The 24,296-nt window shown below is 35.4% G+C and overlaps 1 protein-coding gene across 2 annotated transcripts in view; it reads right to left on the reverse strand.

Annotated features, from left to right (window-relative positions):
* Positions 1 to 666: 666 nt before the first annotated feature.
* LOC133192058 (large neutral amino acids transporter small subunit 1-like) overlaps positions 667 to 24,296 on the reverse strand; it is a 54,416-nt gene continuing 30,786 nt past the window's right edge. For both annotated transcript variants that reach the window (XM_061327899.1, XM_061327898.1), the window contains exons 8-11: positions 19,860 to 19,956; positions 5,818 to 5,967; positions 3,536 to 3,710; positions 667 to 774 (exon numbers count right to left, since the gene is read on the reverse strand). In XM_061327899.1, the coding sequence (XP_061183883.1) occupies positions 698 to 774; positions 3,536 to 3,710; positions 5,818 to 5,967; positions 19,860 to 19,956 (499 nt within the window). In that variant the 3' untranslated portion in view covers positions 667 to 697. The remainder of the gene's footprint in view (positions 775 to 3,535; positions 3,711 to 5,817; positions 5,968 to 19,859; positions 19,957 to 24,296) is intronic.

Genomic DNA, 24,296 nt, shown 5'->3' on the forward strand with positions numbered 1-24,296 from the left:
GAAAGATGAAATGTATTTTAAGGCCAATTAAGACCCACCTTCACATCTGAACCAGGGGCAATACATTTCATAATTTTGGCAAAGGGTTTATTGATTATTATAATCATGCAAGCAGTTTGCCTGATTCATTTTCTGGAGAAGGGATGAAGCTTTTTGAAGTTTGCATTAATTTTAATGGTTTGGTCCTACCCCTCAGGTCCCTGGGAGGCAGAACAATGAAATTTGTATTTTTATTCCCCTTTACCTATAGATGGAATACATTGTTTGACAATGGTTCAGCCATTGCAGAGAAGAAGCTGAATATGTACAAAAGTTTATGACTGACCGACATGAAAACAGATAGCAATAGGTCACTTGAGTGACTCAGGTGACCTAAAAAAAGTAGTACATGTATATCCTAATAGGGTTATGAAGTTAAAACATCAAAATTATTTCAAAGCAATAAATTTACAACATTTTTATGCAGTGATATATAAACATTTAAAACATCTGCACACAAAGCATAAAACACGCAAAAATAAATGCATTTTTTACCAGATCAAACTTGTTGAGTACATGTATTTCCTTATATCAATTATTTTTTTTAAAAATCTTAAATGCATTCAATGTTCTATAAAATCTAAAATTTTAATCCTTTTATTCTTAAACTCTGGTCATTGTTCATGATGTATCTAATTTTCCCTTTATAAGGAAGTTGTTATTCCCAGTCGATGTCATCAGAGTTATCTGGCGGCATTACGAGAAGCAACTTCTGAATGAAGATATTGATGGAATCTGTCAAATATTTAAACAAATATTAGACATGTACTAACAATACTATGAAAAACATTCAGTAAAATGCTGTAGATTTCAATTTACAGTGAAACCTCATAACCAAACTCAATGGAACCAAGGAAAAACTTCAAGTTAGCCTAGGGTAAAAATTCTATCCCAGCAAACTTGAAATAAAAGATACCACAGAGTCTGACACATCTGTTTTATATTTGGATATTTTACTTTGAAAAAGATATTAATGGTAACCTAACAAGAAAACTTTATGATAAACGTGATGATTTCAATTTTTCTATCATCAACTTCCCTTACTTATGTAGCAATAAACCCTTATAAGGTTTATGTCTCCCAGTTGATTTGATACAATTCGATTCTGACGTTTTTCACACTAATTGTTAGGCCATTATTTACATACTGAATTTATGGATTTTTCCATTTGCTTGAACAAAACAAGGAACACACAGTGGGTGTGACCTGTCAACAGGGGATGCTTACTCCTCCAAGGAACCTGATCCCACCTCTGATTTTTTCACATATATATATATGTTTGCTCTGCTCCCAATTTGTATTGTTTCAATGAACTTTTGAGCCTGATTACTGTTTGTTATCTCCACATTTCATTAATGAAAAAGTGCTTGGGACTTCCAAATCCCTTCCAATATCCATAGTATTTGAGATATTGGTTTGGGATACTGAAGTTTAGCTGCATTTAGTCTTAGATCTAAGGAGCAGATCACTCCACTTGCATAAAAAGAGGCCAAATGGCCATAACAGTCACCCGAGTAAAATACAACCCTGAGCTGAGAAGATTTGAAAACAATCAATTTATTTTCACTTTATAATCCAAAAAGTTCCATCCTCACACCAGAAACCATGACCCAGAACCCAAGAATTTCACAATTTTGGAAGAGGCCACCTTGCTTATCTTCATTACACACTTTGTTCATCTGCTGAATACCCTGTGCCATAGAAGATGATTTTCAAAGAATTAATGCTTTTTCATTATATAATCAATTGAACCCCTTTCTAACACAAAAACTCCTCACCAAGGGATCCAGGAATTTCAACCATGCGCTTAGTTTGTTTGATTAATACATAGAAGCAGAGAAGAAGATTTTCAAGAAAGTGATGTATTTTCACTATGAAATATATGGAGATAATGAACAGTATTCAAGCTCAAAAGTCCATTAAACAATACAAAATAGGAGCAGAGCAAACATGGACCTCCAAACATCAGAGGTGGGATCAGGTGCCATGGAGGAGTGAGCATCCCCTGCCAACTGGTCACACCCGCCGTGTGCTCCTTGTCATGATCGGGAAATAACGGAAAAATTGGTTGACAATTCGGTGTGTAAATAATGGCCTAACAATTAGTATGAAAAACGTCAGTCAGCATTTGACTCAATGATAAATTGTATTTGCTGACAAGGTCATTGTATCGACCATAGAACTTACGAAATGATGCTCTAAACAAGACAGCTGATATTCTTGTTTCATCAACTTGTTTGTCAGTAATTTACCTCGTTTTAGAAATTGTACATACGTAGAGCATGCTCTTGTGTATCGAATCAACTGAGATATATATACCCCGTATGCAGGTGATGAAGGTATATTGCTGCATAAGTAAGGGAAGTTGACAATTGAAAAGTTAAAGTCATCACGTTTATCATAAAGCTTGGTTGTTAGATTACCATTAACGTCTTCTTCAAGTAAAATATCCAAATATGAAACAGATGTGTCAGACTCTGTGATATCTTTTATCTCAAGCTCACCGGGATATATCGTATCGACATAAGAATGGAAATAGCCATTGTTAATTGACAGTATGTCGTCGATATATCTAAATGTCAAGTTGAAGGCCACAGCAAGTGTTTTCTTCTTTTCACATATAAGATTTTGGACAAATTCTGCTTCATATGAATACAAAAAAAGATCTGCTAATAACAGGGTGCAATTGGTACCCATGGAAATCCCAATAGATTGTTGGAAGACCTGGTCTCCAAAAACCACATAGATAGAGCCCCTCCCAAATACCAGAACTTCTGACAAGGGTTATGAAATTCAAAGTTTTTGGAAGAAATACTCTTGCTCATCATAACCATGCAGTTAGTTTCTCTGCTGAATACCCAGGGGCAGAGAAGAAGAATTTAAAATAATTCATGCATTTTCAGTATATTATGATCAATAGAACCCCACCCTAACACAAGAACCCCTGACCCATGGGCCATGAATTTCACAATTTTGAAAAAGGCACCCTTGCTCATCATAAACATGCACTTATTTTGTCTGCTTAATATGCAGGAGGCGAGAAGATACTTTTTAAATTTATTTATGCATTTTCACTTTACGATCAATAGAGCCCAACCCAACTCCAATTTCCCTGACCCTGGGGCCATTAATGAATTTCATAATTTTGGTAGAACGTTCAATATTCATTACAATCAGGCCAACAGTTTGACTGCTTGATGTCAAGGAGTAAGGAAGAAGGTTTTTAGAGATTGCATTAATTTTTACCGTTTTAGCCCCACCCCTCAAGCCCAAGAGGGTTGGGGACCATGAAATTCATAATTTTTGTTCCCCTTCAACCCTAGATACTATATGCTAAAATTGAATGAAATTGGTGCAGCAGTTCCAGAGAAGATGAAAATGTTCAAATGTAAATGTATGACACACAATACAAGACAACGGATGAAAACAGATACCAATAAGTCACCTGAGTGATTGGTGACCTAAAAATTAAAAAGAAAATGAAAACAAAACTTACGAAGTTTGTCTGCAATTTCCTTTGGTTTGTGTTTCCAAGTTCCAATTAAATACAAGAAAATACCAGCTGCAACCAAGCCCAGTGCCATGAAGCTTTCTTTGGGCTTCTGGTAAAACGTCAACACTATAATTCCAAAACTTATCAGGAACAAAATAATTGGAAGAATGATGTGAACCTGAAACACAAAGGAAAAGACTTATTTGCATCATCTGTTTAGAAAATTTATAACTGTATCTTGCTGGTTGTAAGATCCCATGCCAAAGATTTAAGAAATCTATGTATGAGATTATTAAACTTTTTGGCATGCATGAACAGATTTTCCTAAAAGTTCATGCATGAGAGCCTTCATCATACCAAAATCCTTAAAAAAAAAATTTTTTTTTGACCCTATGGATTTCTCTTTCCATGTCAATAAACAAGAGGCCCAAGGGCCTTAACAGTCACCTGAGTATAAAATAACCCTGTATAGGATCCATAGAATGGCAATTTATTCATTATATTATAAAGCAAAATAAACCAAGAGAAGAAGGTAATTGCTTAAGAAGAAGAAAAATAAGGTGATTTAGGATCGACAAAATAGTCAGTTAGGTCTGGTAATCTGAAAAGTTTTCAAAATGCTTTATTCTATAGAAGATTTGATTTGGAAAAAGGGGGAGGGATGGATTATGACTCAAAGGGCACTGTTCAATGCATTATTCAATCAGTAACATGGATAAACTAGAGGTGTACAAGGGCCATTCAAAAACTATGTGGACTCAGCTATTATTTGCTCTTTCAGACATAAAATAGTATGAAACTTCACAGAAATATATTTCTTAAAGATTCCATTAAATTTCTGGCAAATTTCTTTAGATTTTAATTATTTTCTTGTAATTAAAAGTTATTGCTAGTCTTCTGTGGTGTGTTGGATACTTGCGAGATCTTAAAATAAATGTCTACACAGTTCAGCGATCAGGTATGGAAACAGTTCAAAATCCATAGGCGCAATGTCCGTGCGATATGTGGGCTTTTGGGGTATCACAAAAGTTGATCATCAAAAATGTCAGTCCATTCTTACAAACGAACACTCTATTCCTAGGTACAAGAAGGCAATCCCCAGCAGCATCTAAAAACATTTTAGTCTCTTTTGGGCATTTTCCTGTTTGCACACATAATTTTTCAATAGCTTGGTGCTCCAACATGATTAATGACATCGCCATTCTTGACTTTGTTTTTACGCATTGATCATCTATAATTAGCAATAAAACAGTCTTAACCCCTCCAATTTAACTCAAATTTTCACCAGATGTTGTTTCATGAATATTGTAGCAACATGTGAAATATTATAAATCTTTATGCGCTATAACAGTACAATTTTTAATTTCCAAAAAATTTCTATGTAATGTAAACGTGCGAAAAACTGACATGCTCCATGAAGCATGTTTTATCTAAATAATATAGCTGTACATTTTTTAACGATCATCGGAAAACACCAAATCTTTACATATTTATTAAAAAATACATATAGTATTTATCTGCACAGTTTTACTGGTTTCGTGAAAATAGCACACTGGCAATGAAACTTGTCCTCTTACTTTTCTAACAACCCTCATAATTAAATTAGAAAAAAAAAATTATTGAAAACTTATTCACCATTTCTTGAATTCACAGATTTACTTACACTGTGAATATAGCGAATATTTACACCGTGAGTTATTTTACCCCTATACAGTTTATGCATCCAAAGTCTGTAGTGGCCATCTCAAAGTTAAGAACCAAAAGTCTCTGACAAGACTGTAACCCTACTCCTTAAGTATTGATATTACACATATTTCCATTCAGGATATTAAGCTATTTTGTGATATCACTGAAATTCATAAACAAATCTGCATTATCATGATTATTGAAGAAATGCAATTTTTTTCCCTTGATTATAAGCTGCAACTGTCAATTCCTCTACTAACAAACAAAGAAATACATTTTTTAGATTTATGTCTGTATAAATAATCACATTAAGGTTTTAGTATGTTAAATATAATTGTATTGTTGATATGTACATCACTCTGTGTTTCACCGATTGAAAATCAACTGCAAAGAAATCTATACAGGTGGCTTGAAATGCCAGTTCTATTCCTAGTTTACCAGTGTTACTGATTGATGAAAAAAGTGGTTTTCATAAGAAGTGGTAAAGAGAAAATCTTCAGTGGATGTAAATATATTGGATTAGACAGAACAATTTTACAATTTTCAACATACAATATATAAACCTATTTACTATGAATTCCTTTGGTTGTGGGTCTTACCCTGATAGGTCTAGGAATATTGGGTTCCCTGTACCTCAGATAAATCTGTCCTGCAAACACCATGGTTAGAACAGAAGCAAATCCAAATCCTTCCATCTCAATCAGAAAAAAGATATCTTTGGATGAGACATATAACATCGTCAAAAAGAGCTGTAAGAAAGAAATATTAATGGCTTGACAATAAATCAGAATTAATCACTCAAACTATTTGAAAGCTATTTCTTCTAACTATTTGAGAAAAAATTAACCACTTTGGTAGATACTGTATTATCACATATTTTCATGGGATCAAATTTTGGTGGGTTGATGAAATATACTGATTCTTAAGGATTTATTTCATGGATGAAGAAATGCTGAGTCTTCATATTTGAAATACATTTGTGGAGGTCATGAATTTGTGGATCTCATAAACATTGAAAACAACGAAAATTAAACAAACAGGAAAATTAGTGTTTACACAGTATCTTAATAATCCTTGCTATCAGAATAAAACATAGCATTGATCAACACCATGACTGACGCAAAGTTAAATCTACACAAGCAATGCAAGCATTTAAATAAATTATCTGTGGTTTCATGGTCTCTGCAGTATGAAGAACATCCTTCTCACAAACAACCCTCATAGTTGTTAGCAACTGATGCAGGGACAGTCTTTTTATTTTTATCTAGAAAACTGACCAGTCAACAAGAGCCCCGCCAAGGGACAGAAATATGAGTGCAGCTTAAGGAATGAGAATTTTAATTGATTACAAAAAATTTATAAAATATATAAAGAAGAATAAGCAACAGCAACTGTATAAGTAAAATTTCAAGATAATTCCTAAACATCCAATAGCCTGTAAATAGTATCCTTGTATTTATATAAGGCAATAAAAAACATCATATATAGTAACTCAGTTAAATGTATATTTAAACAAGAATGAAGGATGTGTTTTTTTAAATGCCAGCCTCCAGTGAATGAAAATATTACCCAGACTTGACCAAAGGGCAGACAAATAGAATTTTGCAGTATTTGCCCTCAGACAGGTTACCATCGTAAAAATTACTTGTCCTACCAAAAAATATGCTTGTCCCACCTTTTTCTTAAATCACACAAAATGAAAGCATTATCATTAGAATTTAGGACCCACCGAGATCCCAAATCACTTAACTCTCCCACAGAGAAATTTAGGGGGAAATTTCTAATTCAAGGGAGACTTCAAAGCATGTGCAGTGCACATTGATTATTAAACTTAAAATTTTAAATACATGTCAAATAGTGTTGTTATGATAGTCGCCAACGATATAAAAAATTGTCGCTGAAGGCAACGTCGGAGACAAGCAATAGAAAATTTTAAAATCGATAGTCGCTTATTTTTTTTCAAATATATTTTTTAAAGCAAGTGGTTTATCTTTGATCTTTAAAAATTTTAAAATTGATAGTCGCTTATTTTTTTTCAAATATATTTTTTAAAGCAAGTGGTTTATCTTTGATCTTTATCAACGGATGTTCCTCTATTTTTCTTGCGAATGGCGGACAAATTTTCCCATTAGCATTAATTGAAGTTGATCTCACAGATTTTTATTGAAATATCGTTTTCATTTCAGAGGATATCTAAATATTTTAAAGTTAACTTTTTTAAAATTTATTCTTTAAGTTAAAGTTCAAATTATTGGTCATATAATCAATTGTATGCTACCAATTCAATTTGATAATCAATAGTAAATTTGGTCCGATTTTGCAACACTAATGTCAAAGTGTATATGTACATGTACATACACATTTCTCTGTATTATTTAAATGAAAACAAAAAATAATATCTACATGTACATTATTTTATTATTAAAAAAAAACTGATTGTCGATTGAGGGTTGGACTTCATGACTGTGTGTGTTCCATTCAACATTTCCAATTTAATAACAGAAACATGTGTTTGTATGGCATGTATTCACAGAATAGAATTTTACATTTTGACAACAAAAGATGTAAATCCTCTTCAACTTTTTTTGTCATGACATCGATACCAGCCATGTTTTACGTCTTGTGCAAATTTGAACAACACATGAATGTTTTAATTCTAGAGGAGTTCCAACTAAGTATTCGATGTTTTTGTCAGCTACATCGAAAACAGATGTTCTGCTGTGATTCATTATATTTTAACAGCGGTAAAATAAACAACATTTGAGTCTATTGTTTTTCGTCAACTAGAAAAGCACTTGTCCTCGGGTAGGTACCGCTTATCAAATAACTTGCCCATCAAACAAAATTGGTTGTCCCAGGCTTTGAGCAATGCTATTTGTCTAGCCCTGCTTGACCTTAACTTCAAAGCAAACAACAGTTGCAGACAAAGGTGTCAATTAATCACCCTAGTAGCGCTATATAAAATACACAGTGTTAGTGCTATGAGCTGAATATTTTTGCCTGTGTTGGGGTGCATTTGTTTAAGCAATTTAATTCAGATTTTATTGAAAAAACATAGAAATATTATACATCAAAATGTTCAGTAGAGATAGGACTTCAATATTTTGATAGCCAGTTTTCATTCTTTGCGTAAACAAATAGGTAAAAACAGGTAAAGCGAATATATTATAAAAATACAACTTTTTGTTCATGGGACTAAACTTTTATTCACTAAGATGCTTACTGACGGTAATAAAGATAATTTTTAATACAAGGACATAGTTTTGGTACAACTTTTCAACGTTTGTGTAATAGTCACATCATAAGATTGAATACCTTCGTCAAAAGTTGGTGTCCGCCATTATTGATTTTACCTTGATGTGGAATCTCGACATTTGCCGTATTTCTCTCTTAATCTGGCTTCTTTAAACTATTGTTTTCATTAGTCATGATATGATTGTCTTTATTTCTGTTGAGTTTATGTGAAATAAAATACTTAGGATCGTTTTTAACTCGGACATATCAAAGTCTACACCTGTGAATGCAACCTTGGCATGGGCCGATCACCGTATAGCAAATTTCACATTTAAAACATGTTTAGCATTATCTTCTTCTTAGAAAATGTCGAAAACATCTTGTAGTAAACATATATCAAGTTTTTTACCACGATTTTAGTCTCTAAACATGTTTACTAGCACATTGAAAATTGTTTTCTTGAATATGCTGCCATTTTGAATCATGCGGAATAAACATGACCTTTTCACCTGTCTAAATTTACACAACCAATCACATTTCATCTAAGTAATGGAATTTTTTATTCATTCAAACATAATACCAAATAAGAAAAGTGCTTTACATGTAATTAGACAGAATTTCCATTGGCCGCCTAAAACAGCGGTTTAAAAATATCGTTGCTGTCACCCGGAATATTCCAGGGTCAGCTCACAGCACATGGCTTTGTTTACCAAAATATTCCGGGTTCAGCACTACTAGGCTTAAAGTCACATATAAAGATAAGCCTCTAAATTTTCTGCAGCAGACAAAATAGTTAATCCCAGGGTATTAATTGTACTGCTCTCTCATCCTTTTCTTCTATAAGTTTACGTTAATTAAGAACTTTTTCAGCAATGATAGAATGAGGTTATTATCTGACTACCTGTTAAAATTAATAGTATTCTTTAATAAAAAAAAAAAATAAGAAAAGAAAGAAAGAAAATAATAATAATGAAAAAGATATCTTTATCTATATTTTGTTTTTAGAATTCTATAAAATCATAACTCGATCATTGTGTATTTTAACCAAAAAAGTATAAACATTATTTAAATCCACATTTCAGAGAATGTAAACATGACTCAGAATTGACCTTAACTTTAAAACAAACTTCATTTGCAGACAGATGTGTTAACTATTTCAATGTGACAGATAAAGATATTGCTTTGGATTTTCTTCAAGAGGAAAGTTAATTAATCCCAAGGGACTCATTGCAGCTTTCATAGTTTACAATGGTAACATTCTCAGCAGTTATCTCTCTTTGCCCTGGCATTCATTCGTATATACAGAAAATTTGTTGATGGAAGAATGACAGATGGACATACAGTCGGATTGCTATAGAGCACCCGCAAATTTTTCCGGGGCCCTAATAAAAGATTTTTCTACATAAACAACCAGCACTTTTCATCAGAATTCAAAATCTGATAAGCAATATATTAATTTATTAACAGAACTAAAGTCTTCTTTTGTAAAAATTATTTAAAAAAATAAAATGCACCACCAACTATCAATTACAATTAGAGGTCAAATAAAGGTCACAGTGACCTTAAAGTAGGAATCATGCAACACACCCTCTACTTAAGATGCATTAATTGACCAAGTTTGATTAGTCTAGGACTAATAGTTTTCTAGTTATGAGCTGGACAGGATTTTTCTATATTTAGCCATAGCATCTTAATTAAAGGTCTCAGCAATCTACTTTTAATGTCCAACACACCTTCTACCCAAGATGCATCATATGACAAAGTTTGATAATTCTAGGCCTAATAGTATAAAAAGGTTATGAGCCAGACTTGAAATAGCTAACAGACAGACAGACGGTTGGACTTGATTGCCATAACATAACATGTCCCGTCTTAAGATAGAAGTATAAAAAACAAAAAAAAAAACAAAAAACAACAAGAGGCCCATGGGCCACATCGCTCACCTGAGTAACTTTGGCCATGCTGTTCTTTACCAGATTTCCCCCTTTTAATATACCTATTGTGGCCCCGCCCTACCCCTGGGGGTCATGATTTGAACAATTTAGATTCTACACTACCCCAGGATGTTTCCATATAAGTTTCAGCTTTTCTGGCCCAGTGGTTCCTGAGAAGAAGATTTTCAAAGATTTCGCCTATATATTTCAATGTAAAACTTGGATTCCCTATTGTGGCCCCGCCCTACCCCCGGGGGTCATGATTTGAACAATTTATAATGTACACTACCCCAGGATGCTTCCATATAAGTTTCAGCTTTTCTGGCCCAGTGGTTCTTGAGAAGAAGATTTTTAAAGATTTTTCTTATGTATTTCAATGTAAAACTTCGATTCCCTATTGTGGCCCCGCCCTACCCCCGGGGGTCATGATCTGAACAATTTAGAATTTACACTACCCCAGGATGCTTCCATATAAGTTTCAGCTTTTCTGGCCCAGTGGTTCTTGAGAAGAAGATTTTTAAAGATTTTTCTTATGTATTTCAATGTAAAACTTCGATTCCCTATTGTGGCCCCGCCCTACCCCCGGGGGTCATGATTTTAAGAATTTAGAATCTACACTATCCCAGGATGCTTCCACATAAGTTTCAGCTTTTCTGGCCCAGTGGTTCTTGAGAAGGAAATTTTTAATGACCCCACCCTATTTTTGTCTTTTCTTGATTATCTCCCCTTGTAAGGGGACTTGGCCCTTTATTTTAACAATTTACACTCCCCTTCAACCAAGGATACTTTGTACCAAGTTTGTTTAAAATTGGCCAAGTGGTTCTTGAGAAGAAGTTGAAAATGTGAAAAGTTTACAGACGGACGGACGGACAGACGGACGGACGACTGTCAACAGGTGATCAGAAAAGCTCACTTGAGCTTTCAGCTCAGGTGAGCTAAAAAACAAGAGGTCCATGGGCCACAACGCTCACCTGAGTCACTTTGGCCCTGTTGTTCATTATCAGATTTGTCTCCTTTATACAAGTGTATTCCTATGTAAAATTTTGATTCACCTTTTTTTGGCCACATCCTATAGATATAGGGGCCATGATATGAATCAAAAATTAAATCTACATTATCAGAGGAATTTAGAATATACACTATCTCGGAGAGCTTTCACATGTTTCATCTTTTCTGGACCAGTGTTTCTTGAGATGAAGTTAATGATTATTCATATATACAGTCAAAACTGTCTTAGTGACCATTTAAAATGAACGGCCACTCATGACCAGAGGCCGCTTTCAATTCCCCCTGATGATTTTTCTATATATTTTAATTAGAAAAAATAGCCACCTGTGTAACACAGCTAGCAGCCACTCAAATCCTCACCCACCTTATTTACACTCTAATAGACGGCCATTTCGACTATTGTCATGATTATATAACATTTTACACATTTGCTTGGATAGTTATATACTAGTTGGTGTACCTTAACCTATTAAAAACGATTAAACACAAATTAGATACATTGAACTCTGTTTCAATGTTGATGAAGAAATAATTTGTTCTGATAGGCAGACCATTTGGCCACATTTTCATCCCCTATTGTGGCCCCAACCTACCCCTGGGGGTCAGGATCTGAACAATTTATAATCTACAATACCTCATGAATTTCACCTTTTCTGGCCCTGTGGTTCTTGAAAAGATTTTTTGATGACCCCACCCTATTTGCCTTTTCTTGATTATCTTCCTGTGAAATGGGGCTTGGCCCTTCAATTTAATGAATAATATCACCTAAAGATGCTTTGTGCCTACTTTGGTTAAAATTGGCCCGGTGGCTCTTGAGAAGAAGTTGACAGAGGACTGAATGCCAGACAAAAGGTCATCAGAAAAGCTCACTTGAGCTTTCACGTAATAGCAGGATTTGTTTAATGGAAAAGAAGTGAAAGAGCTAGGTTCACTTTATGTATAAAATGGCCCTGTCCTTATATCAATTAATTGATTATCACCCTCTGCCTCATTTCATATATCAAAATAAAGTAGAGACTTAGTGCTTTCATTTCCTATAGCAAAATTTCTTTTTGAGAATCCTGGTATTGGAAAACAGGCTTTGAGAAAATGCAATGTTCTTGAATTTTGCAGAAAACATGCGTATCTGACTACCTTCAACAAAGAATTAAAATATGAGCACAGCCCACGATCCAAAAATTAAAACATGTTTCGTGATCTTCAGAAACAGATCTTTCATTAAGTAATTGCATATTTTGGATCAGAGGTTGTGCTCTACATGAAATATTGAAAAAATACCTAACTTTTGGCCATTTTTAAGGGAATTTACAGGATATTGGGAAAATGACGCATTTTATGACGTCATAATGCATTGACTAGAGAGAAATTACGTCATGTTCAATAGATACATGGTCACCAAGTGTCCGAGCTATAAATACTGCATTTTCAACCAAAACTGAGCAATTTCGATTTTTCAGAAATTCTCAGGGCCAAAAAAGGCCCTAAGTGGCTCTTGCTCTTTGTGGAACAGGTAAGACAGGATAGGACAGCAATAGGTTGCTTGAGTGACGAAGTGTTAGTGGTAAGCAGATATATGAAGTAGGTGTTCTGATTATTACTGTGGAATTATTTAAATCCTCGGGGACCAATTTTCGTGGATTGCCTAAATTTTACAGGTTGGAGGGGACATAATTTCCTGTATTCATTCATATCTACGAAAGGAAAGATGACTCTTAAAACCCCAATTATTAATTCGTTAAGGACGTGAATTCTTGGATGCAGGGTACCAACAAATTCCACGAATATTGAGCCACTACGAAATTTAATGATTCCACAGTAGTTTCTCCTGAATAATAATAGTTGAAAAGATTCCAAATACATCTATATATATTATAGGGCTCAACATTAATGTCTGTCCATATCTATAAGATTCTCTGCTCAACAAGTCAATATCGGTTAAAATTCCTCTTCAGATTCAAATTGTATTTTTGTATTCACTGTAGAGTTATTTCAGAAAGTATAGCATAATTCTCAACACAATTACATTTAAAAACATAGGTAATCAAAGATTACGAAGCTCATCTTCACGAATGTTATCTATAAGTTAGGCAAATTTCACATAATTTTTTTTTTCTAGTTAGGGTTAGCAAGTGTGGTAGTTCCAACATCCAAAGCAAGTCTGGAAGTTTTTATCCTTAGATGACCATCTATGCAAGTTTAATCATAAAAGGCCATAATATTATAAGATGCTTTTACTGCATCTTGCCAGGTCATGTCTTGTGTCTTTAGCTCTGACTCTGAGTCACGCCTCCAGGTGTTTCTTGGACGCCCCCTGTCAGGGCCTGGCGTGTGATACTGGATGGTGGCTTCCTTAGCGTGTGTCCAATCAAGCCCCACTTCCTCTGTCTGATTTGTACATCCATTGATTCCTGTCCTGCTCTTTTCCATAGTTCTTCATCTGAGATCCTTTCAGGCCATCGGATGTTGAAGATGCGCCTGAGACAGGTGTTGTAGAATGTCTGGATCTTCTGCAGGGTTGCTTTGGTCAATCTCCACATCTCTGCACCATACAATAGGATGGACTTTACATTGGAGTTGAGGATCTGCAGTTTGGTGGTAATGTGGATGTTCTTTGAGGCCCAGATGTTCTTTAGCATGGTAAATGCAGTTCTTGCCTTGCCAATTCTTGACCTGATGTCACGGTCTGTGCCACCCTGTCTGTCCACCACACTCCCCAGGTAGATGAAGGACTCAACTTCTTTGATGGGCTCACCACCAACTGTGACTGATGTTTGGGCAGTGGTATTTATTTTCATCAATTCTGTTTTCTTCATGTTGATTTTGAGTCCCGTTCCTGCTGATGTTGTTGCAAGGCGAGTTGTTTTATCCTGCATCTGACTGTGGTTGTGCAAAAGGAGAGCCTGGTCATCAGCAAAGTCTAGATCGTCAAGTTGCGTCAGGAGTGTCCACTGTATACCATTGTTCCTGCCTGATGTGGTACTCCTCATGATCCAGTCAATGACCAAGAGAAAAAGAAATGGTGACAGCAAACATCCTTGTCGAACTCCTGTCTTGACCTCAAAACTCTCGGACATCTGGCCAGCATGGGCAACCCTGCATATCATGCCTTGATAGGTATTTCGAATCAGGGAGACTAGCTTCTCTGGTACTCCATAGTGCCTCAGTATCTTCCACAATGTCTCTCGGTCCACGCTGTCAAATGCTTTCTCATAGTCGATGAAGTTGATATAGAGGGGGGACTTCCACTCAAGTGATTGTTCAACGATGATGCGCAGACTGGCTATCGGGTCAGCACATGATCTGTTGGCTCTAAAACCAGCCTGCTGGTCATGAAGCTTTGGGTCCACTGCCTCTTTCATCCTCTCGAGAAGTATCCTGTTGAGGACCTTGCCAGGCACTGATAGGAGCATTATTCTCCTGTAATTACTGCAGTCCCTCAGATCTCCCTTCTTTGGCAGCTTAATAAGGATGCCTTCTTTCCATTCTTCTGGAATGTTCTCTTCCTCCCAGATCTTCTTGAAGAGGTTATATAGGATGTTAACGGCCGTCTCTGTGTCAGCCTTTATGGCTTCTGCTGGTGTCTCATCAGGCCCTGCCACTTTTCCATTCTTAAGTTTGTTAATTGCTCTCGTGATCTCTGTCTTTGTTGGCTTGTCGCAGTTGATCGGGAGGTCTGTTTCGGCTGGTTGTATGTTCAGAGGTGTTTCTGGTGTTGGTCTATTTAATAGCTCTCCAAAGTGTTCTATCCACCTCTTCAATTGTTCTTCTGCTGTTGTGAGAGGCTTCCCGTTCTTGTCATTCACTGGCTTGTCTGTCTGCTGGAACTTGTTGGAGAGCTTCTTTGTGACCTTATACAGTTCTCTCAAGTTTCCTTGTCCCGCTTCTTCTTCAGCTTGTTTGGCCAGGTTGTCAATGTGATCACGTTTATCTTTCCTAATGCTTTTCTTAACTTCTTTATCTGCGGCTGTGTAGTCCTCCTGAGCTTTTGCCTTTGCTGTTCTTGTCCAGCTTATGTTCAGCGTCGCTTTCCTTTCCATCCTCATATCCAGTTTCCTCATGGTATCAACAGAGATCCACTCCTTGTGTTGAGCCTTTCTTCTGCCAAGGACTTCCTCACATGTGTCTTGCCACATTTCCTTGATGTGAGGCGATTGGGTCTCAATGTTGGTATCATTGTTTTCTGGTTGGTCTTGTAGTAGCTGGAATCTGTTTGACAAGCTGAGGTGGAATGCTGTCTTCACTTCCTTTGTTTTGAGGACACTCACGTTGTACCTTGTCCTCATGTTTGTCATGTTGTTGAACTTCTTGAGGCGCAGTCTTAATGCTGTCATCAGCAGACGGTTGTCTGATGAAATGTCTACTCCTCTCATCACCCTGACATCTTTCCATGCTCTTCGAAATTTCTTGTTGATGCAATTATGATCAATCTGGTTCTCCGTAACATGGTCCGGGGATCTCCATGTGGCCTTGTGAATCTGTTTATGAGGAAAGATGCTGCCTCCTATTACGAGCTGGTTAAGGGAGCATAGGTCTGCAAATCTCTCACCGTTCTCATTCATGTAGCCCAATCCTTGTGTGCCCATGAATTCACTGTAGCCAGTGTTGTCAGCTCCAATCTTAGCATTGAAGTCGCCCATAAGTACTGTCATGTCTTTCTTCCCTGTTTTATCCAAGACTGCCTGTAGTTGCCGGTAAAAGGAGTCTTTCTTTTCGCCATCAGTGTCATTTGTTGGGGCATAACACTGTATGATGTTCAATTTGATCTTGCTTTTCTTGGAGTTAAACTTGGCTGTTATTATTCGGGAGTTGACAGGTTCCCATCCGATAAGAGCACGTTGTGCCTCCAGGGATAGCATCAGGCCTACCCCTTTGGTGTGGTGGTTGCTTAGCCTTTTGAAGAGAGATCTTTGTTGGTAAAGCCTGGAAGCAATTATAACTAGATATCATTGAGAAGGCGGCCATTTCAAAGGGCCCTGCTTTTAGCAACGAACATGAAAATGTAAGGTAGCTAAAAAGGGTTTATTTTGAAGAGGAACATTTGTGTACTATTAAGGGATGTGTTGTTTGAGTCTAAAGGGCTTCTATGTCATCCTTGTTACAAGTAAATCATGAGTGCTCCATACCCTGTATCAAAAAACGACACAAAAATCATGAATGTTGCATATTCTCTATGAAAATTGTTGCATATCCTCTATCAAATTATGGAAGGAAAATCACAAATGTTCTGTACCTTAAGTCAATTGGTAAAGTTTGAGGCTGACTGGACTTAAGGGAAAGAAATTATGCACTGAACAAAGATTTTAAACAGAGAGGTTATTTTTGACCTTGACCCTTGACCTAGAAACTTCACTCAAGGTCAATGCACATCCATTGACCAGTGGCACTCTGTGAGTGAAGTATGAGCCACATTGGACCAAGTGGAGAGAAGATATGCTCCTGACAAGGATTATTGATTCAACATGGTTCAAGGTCACTGCACACCCTTTACCCAAAGGCACTCTGTGGGTGAAGTATGAGACAGATTGGGCTAAGGAGAGAGAAAATATGCTCCGGACAAGAATTTAAACAGAGCGGCTATTATTCAGTGTCCATTAACCTGACCACAACAAGAAGCAGTACAACATTGTTCACTGGTAGGACTGTTATATATAATTCTGTTATGACCTTAACCTTAGACCTAGAAACATGGTTCAAGGTCACTGCACACCCTTTACCCAAAGGGCACTCTGTGGGTGAAGTATGAGACAGATTGGGCTAAGGAGAGAGAAAATATGCTCCGGACAAGAATTTAAACAGAGAGGCTATTTTTGACCTTGACCCTTGACCTAGAAATTTTGTTCAAAGTCACTGCACATCCATTGACCAGTGGTACTCTCTGAGTGAAGTATGAGCCACATTGGACCAAGTGGAGAGAAGATATGCTCTGGACAAGGATTTTTCATATAATTCTGCTATGACCTTAACCTTAGACTTAGAAACATGGTTCAAGGTCACTGCACACCCTTTACCCAAAACACTCTGTGGGTGAAGTACGAGCCAGATTGGGCCAAGGAGAGAGAAGATATGCTCTGGACAAGAGATCTCGGATGGACAGACAGACTGAAGGACGGATGGATGGACGGACTGATCACAATAGGGTGCCCGCAGAGTGGGGCCCTAGTAACTGTCATTGTTTATTTAGTTGCCAAATACAGCAAATGATGTCATTAGATAATTCAGATATAAAAGTAGTTGTATTTCTTTAATCAAGATTTTCATTTCCTGCAACGGCCGAAAGCGAAAGTAGAGTTGCAAAAACAGGTGATCAGAAAAGCTCACTGAATGAATTTTCAGCTCAGGAGAGCTAAAAACAATCACAAGTCTCTGGCACAAAAGATAGGTATCTGACCATCTGGCCAAAATGCGAATTCAATTCATTGCCAAACTTATATAGGCAAGATGTAATAAAAAATGCCGGATTATCAAGAATTCACTGTAGAATGTTTCAACAAAAAAAAGTATTGACAAAATTTGTTGGACTATTAAGACAATGAAAACTGAAAGTACCTTGTTCAAAGGTTTTTTTTTTTTTTTAATGTTGAGCCCTTGTCTCTAACATAGTATACAGAGTTATAATATTCTAAGTAGTTATTACATTTTTTCTTTATGGGTAGATGTTCCATGAACTCTTGAGAGCCTGGTTAGTATAGTTCCTTTACATGATTGTACCCATATGTATTGCCAATCTGAAATACACCTAATGAAATTCTTTCTTCATGAATGGTACATTTTGCATAATTTTTTTTTTTTATCATTTAATAAGATTGTTTATTCTAATATTTACCAGTAATGTTCAATTTCTCAATGCTAAAATGTTGAATCTTTTCCTGTCTGCTGAATAAATTCAGATCTTTGATTCACTCAGGACTTCTGTTGTGACTATCAGAATTCTGAAGCAAATCAAAGATCTGCATGATTTTAATCACATTGCTGAATTTATGAAAAACATGATGATTAAATACATCAGCTTTTTTCTCCCACAGAGTATGTAATAAAAATATCAAAGTATGTCAATTTCTTTATTCCAGAGCAGAGTGTGTGCACTCAAAGTACAGTTTTATTGACTCTGCATGGTGACCTTAATAAAAATCCTCAAACTGAAGTTAATATTTCATTACAAAACTTCAAAAACTTGTCAGTGATTTTTCTACACCCAATTTAGGTCCGAATATCGGTCCTTTCCCCTCTCAAAAATTACAGATTTTTTCCCAATTTCTGTTGCTTTTTTCCCAAAACAAAATCGTTGTTGTTTTTGTTATATTGAACTTTTTAAGTACGACTTATCTAAAATGGAACGTTATTGTTCTCAGTCATTCAGACTCTTAAAATAATAGTAAGGAACAGCAGATTACTTAGTGCGTTTACAAGACCTAGAAAAACACATGGGTTATGTCAAACTTGTGTGTAAATACATCATAAGAAAGTGTAAGATGCAGGTGAACTGGCGAAACATAGCTTTATTTGTAAATCCAAGTACTAGTAGCATCCCTGATTCCACGAAAATCAAACTGTTTCTACACCCTGCAGATACTTCTAGTATTGCAGAGAAATTGCAGCAATATGATTAGCTAGGGTAATTAGAAAGCTTTAATAATTAGTTTGAAAAATAAACGATTTGTCATAAATCATGTCAGATTATTCTATTCTTCAATGGCAATTACGAAAAGGATTTTCTCTTATGTCTACCTTTTACAGCAAAACAAAAAAAAATGAAATATAAGTTGGTCACAATTAATGACAACTTTCAAAGATTAAAAAAGTTAAAAATTTAGAACTGTGTCTAATTTGTTATTTTGTAGCAAATAAATTGAATAAAGGATGTAAGGTTAAATTTACAATCTTATTGATTTTTCCCAATTTGACATCAATGTCAATGATTTTTCCCAATTGTATTTAAAGGCCCAGGCCCCTTTTAAAAAATGTAGAAAAATCACTGCTTGTGTTGGGAAGTAAAATCCAAACCTAAAAGGTCAAAGGTTTTACAACACAATTTCAGAAATTGATGTATAATAAAAAAGAATCCACAATAAAATATTTCAGTTCTGCAATAGCGAGTCATGACAGTTGAAGTTGAGGTATCTCATAGAGGCATATACTTAGAATTTATACATTACATTGTCACATCATACAGATATTTAAACAGCTTCATCCTTAATCAAGGATGTACAGTAAAACACGCTTATAACAAAGTGCCAGGGATGGACGATTTTGATTCGTTATAAACGTAACTTGTTATAGCCATTAAATTCAAAATATATCTTAAAGCAACAGGGAATGAAAATAATTTTGCTGTAAGCATCAATTCATAATAAGCGTGTTTTAATGAAGCTGTTTATTTTATAAAATTTGTTATCAAGTTAATGAAAAGTTTTCAAGAAAACAAGTTTTTTTAATTTAAGAGTATGAATGAAAGCAGATATACTTACAATGACAAAGAGAGAGGGTGATGGTGTCATCCTTTTCACATCAATCATCGACATAAATGTAGGAAACTGTTTATTCTGGGCTCCCACAAAAAACAATCTACAATCATGTTAAAATGCCATTAAAGCAGAAAACTTACATGTAATCTATGGGTGTTCAAAGAGGCCTACATATACTTTACATATTTAAATTTTTAATTTAGTTTTAATTAAACTGACCAGATAGCATTTGGGCCCTGCTGATAGATATGCATCTAAGGTTTAAATTAAAGGGATGAGAACATGATAATTTGAAAAATATTAAAAAGGAAAATCAAAATATACAAAGAAAAATGTGAGACATGTAATGTAAGTATATAAGAATATATTTCTTAAATGACAGAATGAATTAACACATGTATTTTCCACCTATTTGTAAAAAAAAAAAAAAAAGAAGTAGTATTTCTTGCATTCACATCTTGTAGTAATAAAAAAAATTCATCTCTTTAACTGATTTTTTTTGGGGGGGTTACAATTCTTTTTAGTTAGAGTTAAATTAATTGTTGTTTGAACTAACATAAAGTATGCAAGCCTTCGTCACCCAGGCTAGACCTTAAGTTCAAACCATATCACATGCAGACAGAGGTGTTAATCAATCAATGTGACAGATAAAGATTAGGCTCTGGATCTTCTAAAAAGGCAAAATACCGTAATTACTCTCAGGGGATTCTTTGCTGCTATTAAAAGTTTAAAACCTTTCAAATGAAAGAAATCATATTTGACATAGCAAAAATTAAAATTTTATTAATTAGGGCTCTGCAGGGATTTGCTGGTGCTCTTTAGTAGTCATTTGCCAGTGACAGAAAGACAATGACTACTAAAGGGCACCAGCAAATCCTTGCAGAGCCCTCATTAATGAAAATTTTAAAATTTTTGCTATGTCAAATATGATTTCATGAAAACATGTAACATCGTTAATGGCGGCGTAAATGGAGACAATGAATATGCAGCTCAAATTAATTTTAACTGGCTTTTCAATATAAGGCCATTCCAAGTTTTTTCTATGTTTAGCGTCCACGTGCGCCTTGGTTTTTGGCATCCCATATCAGAAAAAACAAACAAAATCAGGTGTCCTAAAATTGATTATTTTGGTCAAAATTTTGAAAATTTGTCAAGTTCTTTAAATATTTCTCACTAGTATGTCATATTATGTATATTTTAAGCATTTAATACCTTAATTTTACCAAACAGAATCCGTGATCGGGAGGTCGTGAGTTCGAATCTCGGCCGCGACAGACCTAAGTCGATAAAAAATAGGTAGCAACTGTTCCTTCGCCATGCGCTCGGCACTTTGAAGTGAAAGTTGCGGGTCCTTCGGATGAGACCTTAAAAACCGAGGCCCCATGTCACGGCAGGCGTTGGCACGATAAAGATCCCTCACTGCTCAATGGCCCTGAGTGCTGAGTAAAGGTCAAAATTTGAAGCCCTTCACCGGTATATGGTGACGTCTCTATATGAGTGAAAAATTCTCGAATGGGACGTAAAACAATATACAATCAATCATTTTACCAAACAGAAGATATTTCTATGAGAAAAATATTGATTGATTGATTGTATGTTGTTTTATGTCCCATTCGAGAATTTTTCATTCATATAGAGACGTCACCATATACCGGTGAAGGGCTTCAAATTTTGACCTTTACTCGGCACTCAGGTCCATTGAGCAGTGAGGGATCTTTACCGTGCCAACGCCTGCCGTGACACGGGACCTCGGTTTTAAGGTCTCATCCGAAGGACCCGTAACTTTCATTTCAAAGTCCCGAGCGCATGGCGAAGGAACAGTTGCTACCCATTTTTTATCGACTTAGGTCAGTTGCGGCTGAGATTCGAACTCACTACCTCCTGATCACGGAGCGAGCGCTCTACCGACTGAGCTACCATGAACGGTATGAGAAAAATAGATTCATGAAAGAAAATACTTTGAATGATGTCATCTTTATTACTGTAAAGTCTGTGTTTTATTTTTTGGCTTGTGTGTTTTTTTGCGAATAGGTAGATAAGTTTTTGAAAGATGGGTGGACGCTAAACAGAGAAAAAACTTGGAATGGCCTAATTTAACAATCAACAGATTATAAATATAACATTTTCAACAATTAAGTTTACATTTCAACAATAATTTACTATGGTTTTAAATATAGCGGTAAATAGCAAGAAATATGCTATGTCTCTAAGCAGGGACTTATATTATACATTTACTAAAAGTTAGTATATAGGTCCTTGCTCTTGGTAATACTACGGTATGTCCGTATGATAGCCGTGCTTCACCTGAAAGAAAAACCTGTCAAAATCCTATCGAGGTGTAAAATATGATTTGAAAAGAAGCTTAAATCTGCACCATCATAGAATGCTTGCAAACTATTAAATAGAACTAAAGAAATTGGCCCAGTTAATCTGTAAGAGAAGCTGAAAATGTAAATAGTAAAGAAGAACAGAGAAGATAAACAGAAAGATACACTTTGATCAGAAAAGCTCATACTAATGCAATTGTTTTGTAAAACACATTTTGATTGGCTATGGACTGATGTTTGAAGCAGTTAAACAAGTATAAATAAAAGCTAAGGCATTTGATTGTGACATCATAATAGAATGATGCAAAAACCCTTCATGGCGTATTTCATATAACCAAATGCAACAAAATAAGACATAAACATTCCCTAATTTAAGCTTCTGGCTCAAGTGAGCTTTAAAGTTTATAAGAACAACAGATAGATAAAACTATCAGAAAAAAAGTTGAGTAATTATTTTGCTGGCAGAGGACAGTTTTTCTGCAATCAAAATGTTTGGCGGAAATTTTCCTTAAAATTGAGCATACTGTAAAATGTGTATTGGAAAATTTTAAATTCACTCTATAAGTAACAATAGCATGTTCTAATCCCTAAAGAGATTCAAGATTTCAGGAACATGTACAACTTATATATTGAGCCCAAATGATGACACTGGGATAGTCTCAAAATTTCATGAAAATTAAGTCTATTTTCACTATTTCACCAGACATGCAACAGCATCCAGTTTCACATATCAATAAAATGCAAAATATCAGCACTTTCCTTCAAATATATAATTTTTTATATATAATAATTTTGTTCCAAAAAATGAATTTAATGAACCTAACCCTGGGGAACATGATTTGAATGAACTTGAATATACACTATGTAAAGAAGCTTTAACATAATTTCACCTTTTCTCCCATGGTGGTTTATAAGATATTTTAAAAGATGATATCAAATTTTCAATAATTCTTAATTATCTCTCCTTAAAAAGGGCTTAGTCCTTTCATTTGTAGAAAGTTGAAAAACTTTCACCCAAGGATGCAAGTTAGGTTGAAATTGGCCTAATGGTTCTTGAGAAGTTGAAAATGAATTTTTTGGAACAAAACTGAAGATGATTTACAAAAATTCCACACGGTAATTAACCATTTAAAGGAATCAATTCAGTTCACTATGGAGATGAGTGACAGTCAACTACCATTTTTGGACCTCCTTCTAATTAAGGATGATACCAAAATAATTACAGACCTGTACTGCAAAGAAACAGATTCGCACCAGTATTTGGATTTTCATTCATGTCACCCATCGCATACTAAACGTAATATTCCATACAACATGGCAAGACGCATAGCACAATAGTAACCGATACATCTTTACGGTCAAAAAGGTTAGAAGAATTTAAATCATATCTCAAAAAACAACATTATCCAGAGAATCTTATAAATGCCGGAATTGAAAAGGCAAAAAGCATCCCTACGTCTATGCTAAGGAACAATCGCCACAAGGATGATAGTGAAAAAAGCGACATCCCTTTTGTTGTAACGCACAATCCACGCAACCACAATATTTTGAAAACAGCCAGGAGATTTTTTCCCATTTTAGAACAGTCTCAAAATTTAAAAGACGTTATCAAGGAATCACAAATAATTAATAGCAGGAGACAGGCACCCAATCTAAAGAAAATCCTAACCAGAGCAAGATTTGCATCGGACAATGCCAAAGTCGTCAAAAAGTGCCGTGACCCACGCTGTGGAACATGTGAATATCTGGAGGAGGGCAGTGAAAAAACTCTAAAATGTTGTTAAAAATTAACACCATACGCCAACATGACCTGCAAGTCAGAAAATGTTATTTATTGCATAACCTGTCCAACCTGTGATGAATACTACATAGGACAAACCAGCAAACTGAACGCACGTGTGCGAGTCCATAAACAACAAATTCGGGACCCTGACATAAGAAATATGCCATGCAGTGAGCACTTTGCTATCTGTGGGAAAGGCAATTTTAAAATATTTCCATTTTATAAAATGCACAATGACTGTGAAATATCCAGAGTAGCAAAGGAGGACTACTTTATTAAATTATTTAACCCAAAACTTAACAGAAAATAATTGCTTCAGAGTTAATTTTC

This window comes from Saccostrea echinata, unplaced genomic scaffold (genome assembly GCF_033153115.1).
Source record: "Saccostrea echinata isolate AGI-Se365-2 ecotype Australia unplaced genomic scaffold, CSIRO_AGI_Sech_v1 ptg000025l, whole genome shotgun sequence".
NCBI classification, from domain to species: Eukaryota; Metazoa; Mollusca; class Bivalvia; order Ostreida; family Ostreidae; genus Saccostrea; species Saccostrea echinata.